General features: G+C 34.8%; 1 protein-coding gene and 1 long non-coding RNA gene across 3 annotated transcripts in view; one reads left to right on the forward strand and one right to left on the reverse strand.

Moving 5' to 3' along the window:
• The first annotated feature begins 131 nt into the window (after nt 1-131).
• Nucleotides 132-1091, forward strand: LOC112589127 (uncharacterized). The gene is made up of 2 exons (XR_003113298.1): nt 132-451; nt 533-1091. It is a non-coding gene; the product is annotated as an uncharacterized LOC112589127 (long non-coding RNA).
• A 2867-nt stretch (nt 1092-3958) lies between these two features.
• The window catches only part of Ir68a (Ionotropic receptor 68a), a 34026-nt gene continuing 22052 nt past the window's right edge, over nt 3959-15932 (reverse strand). For both annotated transcript variants that reach the window (XM_025301223.1, XM_025301224.1), the window contains 7 exons: nt 12664-12812; nt 7065-7373; nt 6676-6778; nt 6284-6570; nt 5858-6202; nt 5338-5722; nt 3959-4255 (listed from right to left, as the gene is read on the reverse strand). In XM_025301223.1, coding sequence (XP_025157008.1) covers nt 3971-4255; nt 5338-5722; nt 5858-6202; nt 6284-6570; nt 6676-6778; nt 7065-7373; nt 12664-12812 — 1863 coding nt within the window. In that variant the 3' untranslated portion in view covers nt 3959-3970. The remainder of the gene's footprint in view (nt 4256-5337; nt 5723-5857; nt 6203-6283; nt 6571-6675; nt 6779-7064; nt 7374-12663; nt 12813-15932) is intronic.

Raw genomic sequence — 15932 nt, forward strand, 5'->3', positions numbered from 1 at the left:
TCGTAGTTCTTCTCTTTCTTCTTCAATAGATGGCTCTGTATATACAATAGACATAGTATATCCATTCCGTTTCACGCATCGAGCGCATTAACTGCATTGAGAACCGTTCCGTTTCAGCTCATGCGTGCATTGGTGGCGTATAGAATTCCCTAGAATCCCCCTACCTCTATCGAATTAAGCGCGTATCAGCTACTACAGCTCGGACTAGAAGCAGTTGATGCGGGCATGCGCAGATTAGTATATATAATCTTTTATATAACCCTATTTAAATACTGACAACGTGACGTGACGACTGATATATTTAACGTACCGATATTTTTTTATTTTAAACATACAGATAATCACAGATACGTACAATGGACAAAGTCGACAAAGTTGAATTCCCCGTATTAGTGGATAACGAAATGATCACTGTTTCTCGAAAAAGAGATCGCGTTAAGAGCATCGAAAGGTAAAATTGAAATTTTAAAGTTTTAAAAACAATTCAATTGTATTTTTAAATTAATGCATGTGTGTGAATATTTTTCTACAGATCAAGATTTCTTGATAAAATATAGACTCACTACTACTACTGCTACTGCTGCTGCTAATTCTGTTGTCATCATTCACTAATGAAAATAAGGCTATTGTTGTCAATGTGTTTCGATGTCCATTGTGACCATGGTAGCATCCATTTTTCCTTTCACATCAAACGCATCAAAAGTCGTTCCGTTTCCAAAAGCGCATAGGCGCATTAACGAAAACGGAACGATATCAATGCGCGCAACGCATTGGTTGCGATCGATGTGCTCGATGCGTGAAACGGAACGCAGCCCTAGTATATCCAGAGAGAAACCTGAGAGCGGTCATCAGCGAAGGTTCAGAAATTTTTATTAGAGTACCTCTAGTAAGAGTACAGACACCGTCCCTATGGCAGCCATGTTTGGGTCCAGAAAACCGGAAATTCATCTGTATGCGCGGAATGTTTAAATTCTGCTAAAAGAGATACCAAGCAAGATATTTAAATTTAATTTTGATGACTTATGAAATGACATATATGTTACTATAATTGTAAGATAGGACTTATAAAATTGAAGTAGAAATATAATTGAGTTATTGTTTTATATAAAAAATATATTATTCCTACATGATGATAATACAATTTCACAAATAGCAAAGTAATAAAGTAATAAAGTAACTTAATGACATTGTGTTGACATTGGAGATGTTAAGAAAACGTCATAAAGTATAATATAAACAATATTTCTTTCCTTTTCTGGTGCCGTGCAGGAACCGTACCTTTAACCTTCTCCAACGATATTTGTAACTGTCAGGCATCCTTCCTAGACAGTACATGTGTCCAAAACTGGGACATAAGACATCTTTAAGACATCTTTAAGTCGTCTTTAAGATGTCTGAAAATAAGACATCTTTAAGTCGTCTTAAAGACATCTTAAAAACGTCTTATGTCCCAGTTTTGGACATTGTGCTGTCTGGGTTATTACTCCATTCTATTTACTGTAATAAAGAAAGTGTTTCATAGTCTCTCCCCTTCAAATCTGTTATATTATCTACTTAAAAGATGTGTTCTCCTTTATTTTTAATCTTTCTTAATTCTTTTCTTTTATTAATTTATCGGTATCCAGAAAGTTTCTCTTGTTCCTTATTCACCTTTCTTAACATAAGTTTTCTTTCTTCTACATATTAATACAAACAATATAAGAGTATAAGATACAAACCGTAAGATTTTGATTATCTTGATGTTAAGTTATCTCGATGTACAATTAATGAAGATTAATTACATACGATATCTGTACATACGACTCTGTACCCAAAAAGAAGGATAACATTTAAAGACGTCTTAATGATGTATTATTGACGTCATTAAGAAGTTTTTAGACATTATCTTCCTACTTGGGTAATAATGAAGTGGATTCATTGATGATACCTAAATAAAATTTATTAATAATAAATGTTAATAACATTTAGTAATAACGATATGAATAGAAATAATGTTATATATTTAAACATGTAATAAAAACATACCATATGAACATATAATATAAATATGTAAACATGAATATGCAATTATGAACATAAAATGCTAATATGAATGTATAATATAAATATGTAAACATGAACATGCAATTATGAACATAACATGATAACATGAACATATAATATAAATATGTAAACATAAACATATGAACATGAATATAAAATTTAAATGTTAAGAAAACAATTTGCAATAAAGTCAAAATAAAATTTGTAATAAATATTATAATAAATGTTATAAATAAAAATGTTTTACTTTATGGTAGTATGCATAGTCATACTTTTGCTTGCAAATTTTTTCTTTGACATTTTAAGTTTTAAGTAGAAGAAAGTTTTACACGCACCATATAAAACCGCAAAATTATTTTATTTTTTAAATTATGACATGCGAGTAAGGAATAATTAATTTCATTAAACTGATTTATAAAAAACTGTTTTAAATTAACGTGTAAGCGCTTTTGTAAGCGCACATAATCGTAATATTTGCTAAAAATAGTTTCCATTTCAAGAAAAAAGTGGAAAGTATGCGGATTAATAAAAAATAAGTTGCATCCTTTGTAACATCTTATTTCTGTTAATCGATTGTAATAAAAAGAAGGTGATTGCTTAGAACCTGTTTATTGCATGCAGTTTTCACAAGTTCTTACATTTCGTTTAATACTGGTCATAATGTACCCGGCAATATTATGTAAGCAATTGATTTCAATTTTGGAAAGATTAATTTCTTTTTCAGGTAAATTTAGAATAAAATTATTTGAAATTTCGTTTACTGAAGGTTCTTTCTCGGCAATATGCGTATTTTTATTCTGTCTTACAATGTTCAAGAACACACTGAAAAATTCTCGTTTATCTTCAAAATAGCTATTGCTAGATATATTTTTCATATAATGAGCAACCATAGTCAATTTTAAATTGTTCTTGAACTGGAGAGCATTCGGAGTTACATTTTTCATTCTAATTAAGAAAAATAAATTTTCGATACAGTCTTGTGTGAATCTTCCTGAAAGTACGAAATGAAAACCTACTTCATTCAAAAAATGCTTTGATAATTGAAGGAATTATGTGATTGCGATTAAAACAGCAGTTTGAATTGGTTTCCATACAGATGGTATCCCAATTTCCATTTTACTAAAAATAACAATTATTGTATTTAAGAACTTAACTGTTTCAAAATATTTGTGTGGTTTTAACATAGACAAAGCTAATGCAGGGTTACGATTAGTCATCAAATCAAACCATTTTGTAATTTGCTCAACAAACCATGCTGTTGTTAAATAGTCTGGCTTAGAAATATCTTCTGATAAATATTGGAGCCCAGAGCTTACATTATGACTCAATACACTTATCGAGTTTTTAACACGCATTTTACCAAAATGTTGTCCTCGCCATGTACGGCGAGACGTAGGTCCGGCAAGATAAAACAACGAATAGCAGCGCATTGTCTTTCCCCTCGCCGCGCACCGGCAACAGTTTCTGGATCAACTGGGCCGCGCTGCGGCCTAAGCAGTTACAACGCTTCTCCAATTATCTATGTCGGCGCGCTCCCATTCCTCATTTCTGTCATTAATAATTCTGTCATTCCAGATTTCTGTCATTAATAACTCGATAATTATTGCGAATCTCGTAAAACGGTATGGGACTTTTATGTTTATCTTAACCCAATCTACCTTCATATTTCGGGTTGGCAACTTATAATCAACCACCCTGTATATAACATTTAGAATATTTCAATGTCCATACTACAAAAGCGCAAATAGGTATGAAAATATTCAGCGTTTAAATAAGTTTCAAGACTTCAAAAAGAAGGCTAAAACTTATTTAACTAACTACACTATAACTAACTTATATAACTTATTATATTAACTTATATAACTTAACTATATATAACTAACTTATTTTACTAACTCCTAATATAAAGTTTGAAAGTAAGATTGTTTCAACTTTTCAATTTATGATTGTTTTTATAAAATATATCCAAATAATATTTGTCATACATGGGATCTTTTAGAACGACGTATTTCCAATGTAGTATTTCGCATAACAAAACTATAGAACTAAGAAAATAACCAATTATAAGAGCAATGAAAGCGGCATGCAACTTAGACAGATCCACCAACGCTGTTTCCGATTCCGATTCTTGTTGCGATTCGGTAATCTTTGACCACTCTATAACATCGTTTAACCATTTCTGTACTAAACCAATTTCCATCATGCGTCTCACCTGAAACATAAAGACCCTTGTATTATATAGAATGTCGCAGAACAATTTAGAGAGCTCGTGGAGATATGGAGCTGGTTAAGACAAACATAAAAGTTTCATACTATTTTGCGATATTCACGATAATTATCAAGTCATGCCACGTCTTGCGCGCCACGTCCACGGGGAACCACGGGGAGACCCGCTCATTTGTCTCCCGAGCCCGGACACATGCTCTGACCTTGTGTACATACATACATCCATATTTTTATTTAAGTGCATAAATACCGCTATATGTTTCTGAGCGTTTGCATTCATAATAAATGCTCAAATTGCTGGCCATTGCAATCTGACAATGTGCCAGTCTAGTATAAAAATTGGAAATAGCATTTTTCGCAAAAATGGGGGGTATCAAATGTATCTCGTCATTTATTCGACGACGGAGTTCATTTAAGTTCTGAGGCTTTGTGTTGTAGACTTTACTTTTGAGATAATCCCAAAGGAAATAGTCTAGCGAGGAAAGATCTGGAGACCACGTTTAGAAATATGTAGCGGTATTTACGCAAACTTAAATAAAAATATATATGTATGTATGTATATACGAGGACACTTGTCGCTCGCCCGCGCGCACGCACGCACGCACACACACACAAAAGAAGTGTAAATCTGACCATGCAACCTCCACGCGGTATACCTTGGATAATGGTAATGCCGGCGGTAATAACTGCAACTTTTAACTCTTGTAATTCAAAAAATATCTAACGAGAAACATTTAATTATAGTATTTTGGAAAACCCTCGAGAGATAAGCTACAAGGATATGTAATGAAAAATAGAGCGTTCCATTTAATAAATTTTAGATGATATTCGTGACCTTGACAACTATTTAAGGTCATAATAATATTACTATATAAAGCGCCTTATAAAACCCTACTTGCTTTATATGAAACATTTTTTTCTAAAATACATATTTTTCGAGATATTATGGGGTTTCGATACTTTTCGTACACCCTATATAAATATGTAGAATTATTGCAAAAAATAAAAGTTTATGATATCAAACAAAACTGTTGTGCTCTTAAGGATTAATACCGTAGAACAAAATACCAATATATTCACACGTGGCTTCAGCGGAGAATTCTTCTCTAATCCTAATGCAATCGGCATGTGGACGACGCATTCTTTCATAATGTGTAAATTATACTTGATAGTCAATCCGATGTTCTCTTCACTTTTATTCTTTTGTTTACCCTTCTCGAGTATTTGTTTAGCGCGAAGATGTCGCAATAAATATGAATTCTCATAGTAACAGAATGTTCCATTGGCCACCCGTTCGACAGCTTCCTGTTCGTTGTTCGTTAACTCGAACTTGCTACCGATTTCTTGGCTGTTCGGATCGGTGGAGACGAGAAAGAAATCCTTGCTTTCCTCGCTCCACCCTCCTACAGGCAATGACGCTTTTGTTAATTGTGCCAAGGTATCTATAGTCATTCTGCAATGATAATTAAATAAACAATGTTAAATATGGAAATATAAAGAGAATGGAAGAAACGTGTGCGGGAACACGAATAATTCCAGAGTCTTTGACGAAAAGAATCTTGTATTCTTTATGTGTTGTATACTTTACACAACGAAAGGATTTGCCAAGGTGGCCGTCATGCTGGCGCGGTAAATAACGGCCACTAAAATGCTAAAGATCCACCACCAACCGATGAGGATCCTCATCGGCCATGCATCCGGTAAACGTGGTAGAGATACTTGAAGCAGTATACTGTACGTATATAACAAACTGCTTGGGAAGTCCGTGAACTCATAAAGATCTTTCGAAATGTCGTATTTGTTCAATTTTTCGTTCTTCATGTGGATTATGTATTTATACGAGATTATATACTTTTGGTAGAATAATGCGAACAGATAGAGAAGTCCGCTACCCAATAGCAGGGTGAAAAACAGTGCTAACCACGCATACGGTCTGAAAATGCGATGAATGTTAACTCTAAAGCATATAACAATAAACAATATGAAAATAGTGTTACTATCGATAATGGTATACCTGAAGGGTAATATCAGTAATTTCCAAGAATTATCGGCCAATGCTTCTGGCGTCAAAAAGGTGAGACACTCTGTGTTATATGATGTGGACAAGTCGAGATAATTCAGATGATGTATCGTATAATGTAGATCTCCGAGGAAGAAATCGGCGTCTCCATTGATCGCTTCGCCGAGAAGACCGGTGTAAGTATCGTTATCGCCTGCTTTACCCCACTTTTCATTTGCAATATTGAGCGGCATATAGTAATTCGCTTTGAAATTCATCGCTTTTGCTATGATTTGGATTAACTGGAAAAAAGAATACTCCTTTTGCATTGTATTTTACATTGTATATTTTGCAATTGTTTTTTCTATCTATTGTCATATAACAGTTCCTTTGGACTTAACACATACTTCGAACTCGACACCCAAAGCCTTGAAGTTTCCGTTCGAGCTTTGTTCATAGTATTCTCGTGAAGCTTCTGTCACAGTTGGTATATGCTCGAAAACCGCGACTCTACAAGTCCAATAGTTTCATTTGGAAGTTAAAGCAATGAACAATGAATGAATGAACTAGATGAAACTATATTGGAGCTCTTAGGTATTTAATTTCTAAGGAAATTTATAATATGTTAAAAATAAAAGAAATTAATAAAAGGAAAAATAAATCTAAGTAAAAACATAGAATTATTATCATTATATTTCCTGAGATGGTATTTTTCTAACATGCGACTATCAATCATGAATTTAAATTCATCTTCGCACTATAAAGATTTGATTCATCAAATGAAGACGCTACTGACCGTAAGTCATTGCCGTGAAGATTCGTAGTTTTTGATATGTAGTGATCATTACCGTAACGCAATTTGCCGTCATACCACATGTCGATGTGCCTTATTTCCGTGACGTGTCTTTCGCGCGATGGATAATAAACGGTAGTGAGGTCAATACGCTCGATAAGAATTCGTTCACCCGAACGATATCTATATGTGCTATAACGCCGCACAAATACTACGTTGACGATTCTGTTCCAGATGTAATGCAAATCTGATTTGAAAAGCCGACTATCATATAAGAGCAAAAAGTAGCCTCGCGTGTCAAGAAGACGTTCTCTGTGAAAGTGAAACGCAAATTAGAACGTGACAGAATAGATCCATTGTAAACAGTTGTAAACATTGTAAACAGTTAAGAAGTAAAAAAATTTGAAAAAAGGAAATTAAAAGAAATGTATGTAAAAAATGATGTATACAGGGTGTCTCAACAATTGTTACAAAGCTCGTGGAAACCAGGGTTGGAAAGTAATTCGTTACTTGTATCGAAATTACAGTTACAGTTCTTTTTTTTGGTAACTGTAACTTAATTTCGTTTCGTTTTTTCATCTGTAACTATAATTTAACTTAGTTATATTTATTTGATAACTAGTAACTAATAGTTTAATAGTTACTTTAATAGTTACTTTATATATTTCAAATTTAAGTTTTTGATAGACTAGCACGGTATGTGATACTTGATGTCCAATAATACAATTATTTTGGCTGCATTTGAGAAACGCGCTATTGTATCATCTATCTTTATCATCCATTAGATGTAAAACAAGAATAAAATGACGCAATAGCGCTGATAATTTTCTTTCCGAACGCGACCTATATTTCTTTAAAAGAAAGAAATTGTACACTTATTGGATATTTTCGTCGCGCGTCGTCAATCCTTATTCGTTAACATAACTTGCGTTCAGCATGAACTGCGCTGTGTGGTTTCAGTTATATAACATATTTAAGCAATGAATAAAACATCTCAATCGTCGGAGAAGGATTGTATGATGCCATGATCAGCATATGCAGAAATATTCGAAATATTACAGCAAAAATTTCGAAATGAGAACAAACGGGTATTTTTCTGTAAAATATGCGCTGGCAAGGTTGGGGTCATTTATTCCCATGGAACCTCTTGCGCATGCGTCAATTTATGTCATGCGTGCAGCTGCTTAACATACTCGCGCCTAAATGCAATATTGGAGATTTTTATGGAGCTTGAACCATATCATTTTCCATTTTTCCTTCTAAAAATCTGTTCATGGGACTTCCCATTCAGATTTTTTACTAACAACCATCGTACATTGACAAAAGCAATTTTCTCTAAATTTTTATGACTAATGTCTGCAATGGATGTTTATGTATAGCATTCAAAAACATGTATGCTTATTTAATCCTTTTTGTTTTTATTGTTTTTTTACTGTTTTTGTTCAACTGCAAACTTACAATTAGAACCTCATAATGCCGATAAATCCAAAAAATATTTTGAATTTATTGGGTCGCACTTTCGAGGATCCAGTATACAAAAGGTATCGAATCCAGTATAACTGCTGAGGAAAAATAATTTGCTTTTTATCTAGCAGGTTTGATAAAAGATTCTGCTGATAGTCAATTATTCATGGATAGTTATGATACTTTATGCTACAATGATTCTAGCGTGATTCCTGAAGCTGTTATAATAAAAAATGAGCCAGACGACGATTTTCAAGACTCTATTCAAGACGATGAAGAATCAGGAGATTTTATACATCTTGAGTATAAGAAAAGGGCAGTAGAATTTTGGCGTTCAGGGAAGAAAAGAGAAGTTTGGAAACAATGTAAGGTCGATTCGTAAAAATTAAACATCAGAGGATGCTGTACAGATGGGAAGATCACGTAGATAATGGTGGGGCAAGAACTGACAAATGACTTCATATTTATAAGTACGTATTAGAACAATTTAATAGCGCATCTGATAGATGTCTACTTATTCATGATGTAGATCTGAAAAGATGGGCATTGAAGGCTAAAGAGGATGTTCAATTGCCTTTCAAATTATTTAAGGCTTCATCGAGATGAGTGCATTTTTAAATACATCATGGGATCGTTTCCAGAAAAATAAATAAATTTGTGACTCAAACACAGTTGTCAGGTAGAATCGCACTATCGTAAGAGGCTTCTAATTTCGTAAACAAAGTAAAATCAGAGATTCGTGTAGTAGGAGAAGCCAATGTCTATAATTCCGATCAATCGGGTTTCAATCTCGAAACACATGCTGGTCGTACACCTTCCTTAAAAGGATCATTAAAGATTGAATCTGTTGCTCAATCTCTGAATTCTTTAACTTATAATTACACAATACAACTGATTATATCCGCAGACGGCATATTGAAATCACCTTTACTGATAGTCTTGCAAAAAACAAATGGAGAATTCGGACTTATGATAGAAAAATCAATTTACAAAACTGACCATATTTGTGTTTACCCTTCAAAATCTGGGAAACTGACATCTAACCTTATCATCAAATGGTTCAAAAATGCTTTTTTATCTGTAACTCATGAGAGATCTGTTTTATGTCTGAACTCTTGGACGCGGCAAACATAGAAAACGTTTGATAATACAAATAAGGGCATTAAAGAGGTGAAAATTCTCATTATATCTGCTGGAATGACTGGCTTACATAAGAGATGGCAAGACATGTAAAATCGATAATTGAGTGAGTTATATTTCATTCGAATGGAGGGTTGAGTACACATAAAAACTCTAAAAGTATTTGCGTGCATGGGCCTTCATTTGCGAGAAATTTGCAATTAAAAAAACAGCTATATGTTAAGTGTAGTAATTTTGAATCAATAAGCGTGAAGTGCGGTAGTCGCGGAGGCTAAGGCGCGCGCTAATACTTTGTCGTCTATGTCCGAGGAGTGATTCGAATCCTCGCAGTGTCAACTTTTTTTTATTTTTTTTTATAATATTATGTATCAGCATATTTTATAATATTTCTATAATATTTTTAATATTTTTATTATCTTTTTATAGGACAAAAATATAACGCACACATATACACATATACAATAATATCTGTCTTATTATACAGGGTGTCCCATTTTAATGTCCCACCTCAAATAACTCTTCAATATTGAAGTTTCAAGGAAAATGATCTGAATAAAAGTTGTAGAGATTTAAGTGAGCTACCTTATAATGACCTTAACTTTGACCTTGACCTCTATTCCCAAGGTCATTTGAAAGTTAACTTGCGTTTTTTAAATGGGAACCCTTATTTTTTATTATACTGTTTTTTCTACTAGTTAATTTGAATAACTTTTGTCTAAAACATTTTTTTATTTGTCTAATATTTTTTGAGATATTTGAGGAAAACTTGATAACTTTTTCAATATTTGACTTACGATATCTCGCTAATTGTCGGAAGAAAAAGTGGTACTAGACTTCTTGCTTTATTTAGTTTCAAGAATATATTGTTACAATAGCGCCCTGAATTCTGTTAATTTGATGATTCTGAAATTTCCAAAAATCAGTAAGTAAACAAAAGAACACTATTATAGTAATTAGGACACTATTATAGTAATATATTCTTGATAGTAAATAAAAAAAAGTCTAATGCTATTTTTTCTTTCGACGAATAGTTAGCAAGATATTGTAAGTTAAATGTTGAAAAAGTTACCAAGTCTTCCTTAAATATTTCAAAAAATATTAGGCAAATAAAAAATGTTTCAAACAAAAGTTGTTAAAATTAATTGGTAGAACAAGAAGATATAATAAAAAATTGGGCTATTTTAAAAAATTAAGTTGACTTTCAACTGACCTTGAAAATGCCCTCCAAATAAAAAACTGATAATGCCATTCTCTTTCCCCTTCGAAATCATGGAAAACGTGTTTTAGCTTTTTTTAATATCTTTCTTAGTTTTCGAGATTTTTTACCTGTTATGTTTGAAATTTAGCACCTTGTATATACAAGCTTCTAAAAACAGTTCTGAAAAATCAAAGTTGACCTTCAGATAACCTTGAAAGTTGACCTCAAGATTCAGGTCAAAATCAAGGTCATCAATGTGCGTCCCCTATTAACCCCTACAACTTTTATTTGAAACATTTTCGCGATCTGCCTTACCTGACGAAATATTTCCGATTGTCGATTAAAATGGACCATCCTGTATATATTGGGTCTGGGAAAAAGTTCGTGGCGTTTTTCCGGATAGATGGCGTCAATTGCAAATAACTCAGGAAACACAGATCGCAGCGACACCACCAAACGCTCGTTGGAAAGGTGACACTTCAAGCGTTACTTTGAGTGTATAAACATCGAAATTGGTTGGAAAGTTGTTTGCGTTTGAAAATGGAGAAAAGTAATGAAAAATTACGCTATATTTTGCAATATTATTACGACAAAGGGAAGAACGCTGCGCAGGCTTGTGAAAAAAATTTGTGCTGTGTACGGTGAAGGTACTTTATCAAAATCTGCTGCGCGAAAATGGTTCGCTCGCTTTTGTTCTGGTAATTTTGATGTGAAAGATGAGTCACGCTCTGGTCGTCCAATCACTGAAAAAGCTGATGAAATTCTTCAAAAAGTCCAGCAAGATAAGCATATCAGCAGTGTCGATATTGGTATGGAGCTAGGCATTGACCACAAAACTGTTTTGAACCATTTACACAAAGCTGACTACAAAAAGAAGCTCGATGTATGAGTTCCTCATGAGTTGAGCGCGAAAAACATGATAGACCGAATTAACATCTGCGATGCGCTACTGAAACGCAATGAAATCGAGCCATTTCTGAAACGTGTCATAACCGGTGATGAAAAATGGATCACGTACGACAATCGGAAGCGTCAAAGATCGTGGACAAGGGATGGTGAGCCGTCACAAGCGTTCGCGAAGCCAGGATTGACGCCGAAAAAGGTGATGCTGTGTGTGTGGTGGGACTAGGAGGGAATCATCCACTATGAGCTACTCCTAGTTGGTCAGACGATTGATTCTCAACTCTACTGTGGACAACTAGAGAGATTACGCCAGACAATTGAAAGAAAACGGCCCGAATTGAATAATAGGAAAGGTGTTGTCTTCCATCATGACAACGCCCGACCACACACTTCTTTGATGACCCATCAAAAATTGCGAGAGCTTGTTTGGGAAGTTTTGATGCATCCACCGTATAGTCCAGACATAGCACCCTCTGACTATCACTTGTTCCGATCTCTGCAGAACTCTCCCAATGGAATTAAGCTGGTTTCAAAAGAAGCCTGTGAAAACCACTTGATTCAGTTTTTCAACCAGAAACCACAGAAGTTCTTCACCGATGGTATCATGGCTCTACTCGAAAAATGGCGAAACATTGTCGATAATAATGGATTTGGTTTAAATAAATTCATTTTCACACTATAAGAAAACCAGTTGAATTTTACTAAAAAAACGCCACGAACTTTTTCTCAGACTCAATATATACAATATAACGACTCAGACATTGACTCAATTATTATGTATATCGATTTAAGCATTATTAACAATAAACTTTGGCGTTAACTTGATTCCTTCCTGTCACTGACAATCGCATTTTTAGATTATCTTATCAGTTATCGCGTTGAATATAGATAACACACCTTTCAGCATATTGTAAGAACTGCAACGTCAAGAATCCATTGGCGATTAGTATAATATACGCATTACAACTTGCTGCTTTTATATGCTTAAGCATATTTTCGATTGACTTTCTTGGTCGCAAGAAATCCTCATTGTCGTGTACGGCTATCTAAATGAATTCAAGTATTTACAAAAAAATTATTAAGATACTGGCCTTCTTAATTATATAAAACTCCAAAAACTTTCAATAGTTTTGTAAACAAAGAATAACCGCAAAAATAGCCCTTTTATCTTGAATTTACCTTTATCCTACCCTTAAATTTAGATTTCTACTTGGTACTGAATGATAGTTAATAATAAATTATGAATCCTTAGAAAGTTTCAGATTGAGCCGGCTTCTTATTCTCAAGATATGGAGGATCAAAGTTGTTGATTTCACAAACTTACGTATTTGCTGTTTTAAAACATTGGAATGGAAACTTACATAATATATCCAAAAAACGGATTCGCTCGCTGGTATATGATTATTTATAGGTATACATGTTAGTATAAATGTGTAAAAGATAAATAGTTACACAAACATATACACATGTATACAGGGTGTCCCATTTTAACTTTTGCATTAAAAAATCTCGAAAACTATGATATTAAAAAAAAGACTTTAAAAAGAGCTAAAACACGTTTTCCATAATTTCGAAGGGGAAAGAGAATGGCATTATCAGTTTTTATTTGAAGGCCATTTTCAAGGTCAGTTGAAAGTCAACTTAATTTTTTAAAATAGGAAGCTCAGTTTTTTATTATATCTTCTTTTTCTACCAATTAATTTTAACAACTTTTATCTAAAACATTTTTTATTTGTCTAATATTTTTTGAAATATTTGAGGAAAACTTGATAACTTTTTCAATATTTAACTTAAAAAACTGATAATGCCATTCTCTTTCCCCTTCGAAATCATGGAAAACGTGTTTTAGCTTTTTTTAATATCTTTTTTTTAATATCATAGTTTTCGAGATTTTTTAATGCGAAAGTTAAAATGGGATCCATATACATCCTGTATATGGATATACAGGGGCCTCAGAACTTTGCCACACGGACTCTGTAGGGACATAGAGGTAAGTGAGAGGAACAAAATAGTCCTGTACCATAATGTGAAAATCATAATAGTTTTTTAATTATAACAGCGCAAAGTTTGGCGTTTTCCACGCCCAGCGTAGCCTATAGACGCTCCGCGGCAAGCTGTGTGCGTGGGGGTTAAGCGGTAACGCGGCTCGCGTTGCCAAGACGCGTTATCGCTCAACCCCTCCGCACACAGCTTGCCGCGGAGCGTCTATAGCCCGCGCTGCGCGTGGAAAACGCCTAACTTTGCGTTGTTATAATTAAAAAACTATTACGATTTTCACATTATGGTAGAGGACTTTTTTGTTCCTCTCACTTAGCTCTACGTTCCTATGGAGCCTGTGTGTCACAGTTCTGAGATACCCTGTATACAAGGTCCCATAATTATAACACACGAACTCGATAGGGGCGTAGAGCTTCCCCCGCCCCCCTTGGCTAAAGAGAAGGGCTAGGAGAGAAGGTGGGTGCAGTGATGACAAGTCATGGAAATTTTTCCCATATGAGAGCCGTTTTGCGCATGCGTGAACATGACGTCAGAGCTCGTTGCAAGCGTTTCCAGTGGTGGACGTAAGCGCAGATAGTAGGCGTAAATAGTGCGCACGAAAAGTCCCACATGTTTGTCCGTTACAGTTGCCCCGCGTTTTCTCCACGAGTACTTACGTTACGTATTCATAATGTAAAGTGTTATAATAAATTGGAGAAGCGATAAGTTTAGTGATAAGTTAAGAAAAAGCTGTGATAATAAACGCAATAGGAATAATTAATATAATATATTGACTGCAGATGTAAAAAAATTACAAATTAATAAATTTTATTATTATCTTTTATGATTCATATATAAACTACATTATACTAGGTGCGCAATTAAGTTTCCGGGTATTTTGATCAATGAAAAATGGAAAATTTCAAGAGAAATACAAAAAATGGTTTATTCAAAGTATCATCCTTCGCTAGCTACACATTTTTGCCATCTCTCTGGCAATACATGAATACCGCTACGATAAAACGACGCGTCTTTGGACCGAAACCATTCATCCAACCAATTTTGCATTTTTTCGAAATTGGCCAAGTGTTGCCCAGCCAAGCCATGTGCCATCGACCGGAACGAGTGATAATCGGAAGGGGCCAGGTCTGGCGAACACGGCGGGTGCGGTAGCAGATCCCATTTCAGCGTTTTGATGGTGTCCTGGACGATGGAAGTGCGATGGCACAGAGCGTTGTCGTGCTGCAATATCACTTGTTCGTGTCTCGTGTCCCATTCTAGCCGTTTTTCGAGCAATGCATGTTTCAAATTGATCAGTTGTTGTCGGTAGCGATGCCCATTGACAGTTTCGCCCGGTTTCAGCAGCTCATAGTACACGATACCTTTCTGGTCCCACCAAATGCAGAACATTGCCTTCTTTCCGAAGCGATTTGGCCGTGCCGTCGATGTTGATGCTTCGCCAGGTGAAAGCCACGATCTTTTGCGTTTGGGATTCTCGAAATATATCCACTTCTCATCGCCAGTAACAATTCGATGCAGGAAACTCTTTCTTTCATGCCGCAAAAGCAAAATTTCGGAAGTGGCTCTTCGATCTGTTTCTCAGTCAATTCATGCGGCACCCATTTTCCTTCCTTTTGAATTTTTCCCATGGCATGTAAACGCTTGGAAATATCTTGGCGAATCATGTTTAATGCCTCCGCAAGTTAATCTTGTGTTTGCGTATCATCTTCATCCAATAACGCTTGCAGATCAGCGTCCTCAATTGTTTTTGGTCTTCCGGAGTGCTCCTTATCCTCAGTGTCGAAATCGCCACTTTTGAAGCGTTTAAACCAATCTGCACAGGTAGTTTTCGATGGTGCATGTTCGCCATAGGCCTCCTCAAGCAAACGACATGCTTCAGCTGCACTTGTTTTCAAGTTAAAGCAGAAATGCAAAGTTTTCCGCAAATGCTGTTTATTTGGCACAAAACTCGATATCTTCGTTGTTAGAAAAAATATTTTTGCGTTGCGATGTGTGTTGGTATTACGACTGGTTATTGTTAACAGATGTCCAAGCTATAAAAAAAACACAACATCAGACATGTATGTCGACTACATATGTCGTTAGCGCCATCCATGTGTGAGACCCAGAAACTTAGTTGCGCACCTAGTATAAACTATATTATATTTATCGAACAGAAATGTTTTTCC

The sequence above is a fragment of the Harpegnathos saltator genome, unplaced genomic scaffold (assembly GCF_003227715.2).
Source record: "Harpegnathos saltator strain DR-91 unplaced genomic scaffold, Hsal_v8.6 scaffold406, whole genome shotgun sequence".
In the NCBI taxonomy this organism is placed as follows: Eukaryota; Metazoa; Arthropoda; class Insecta; order Hymenoptera; family Formicidae; genus Harpegnathos; species Harpegnathos saltator.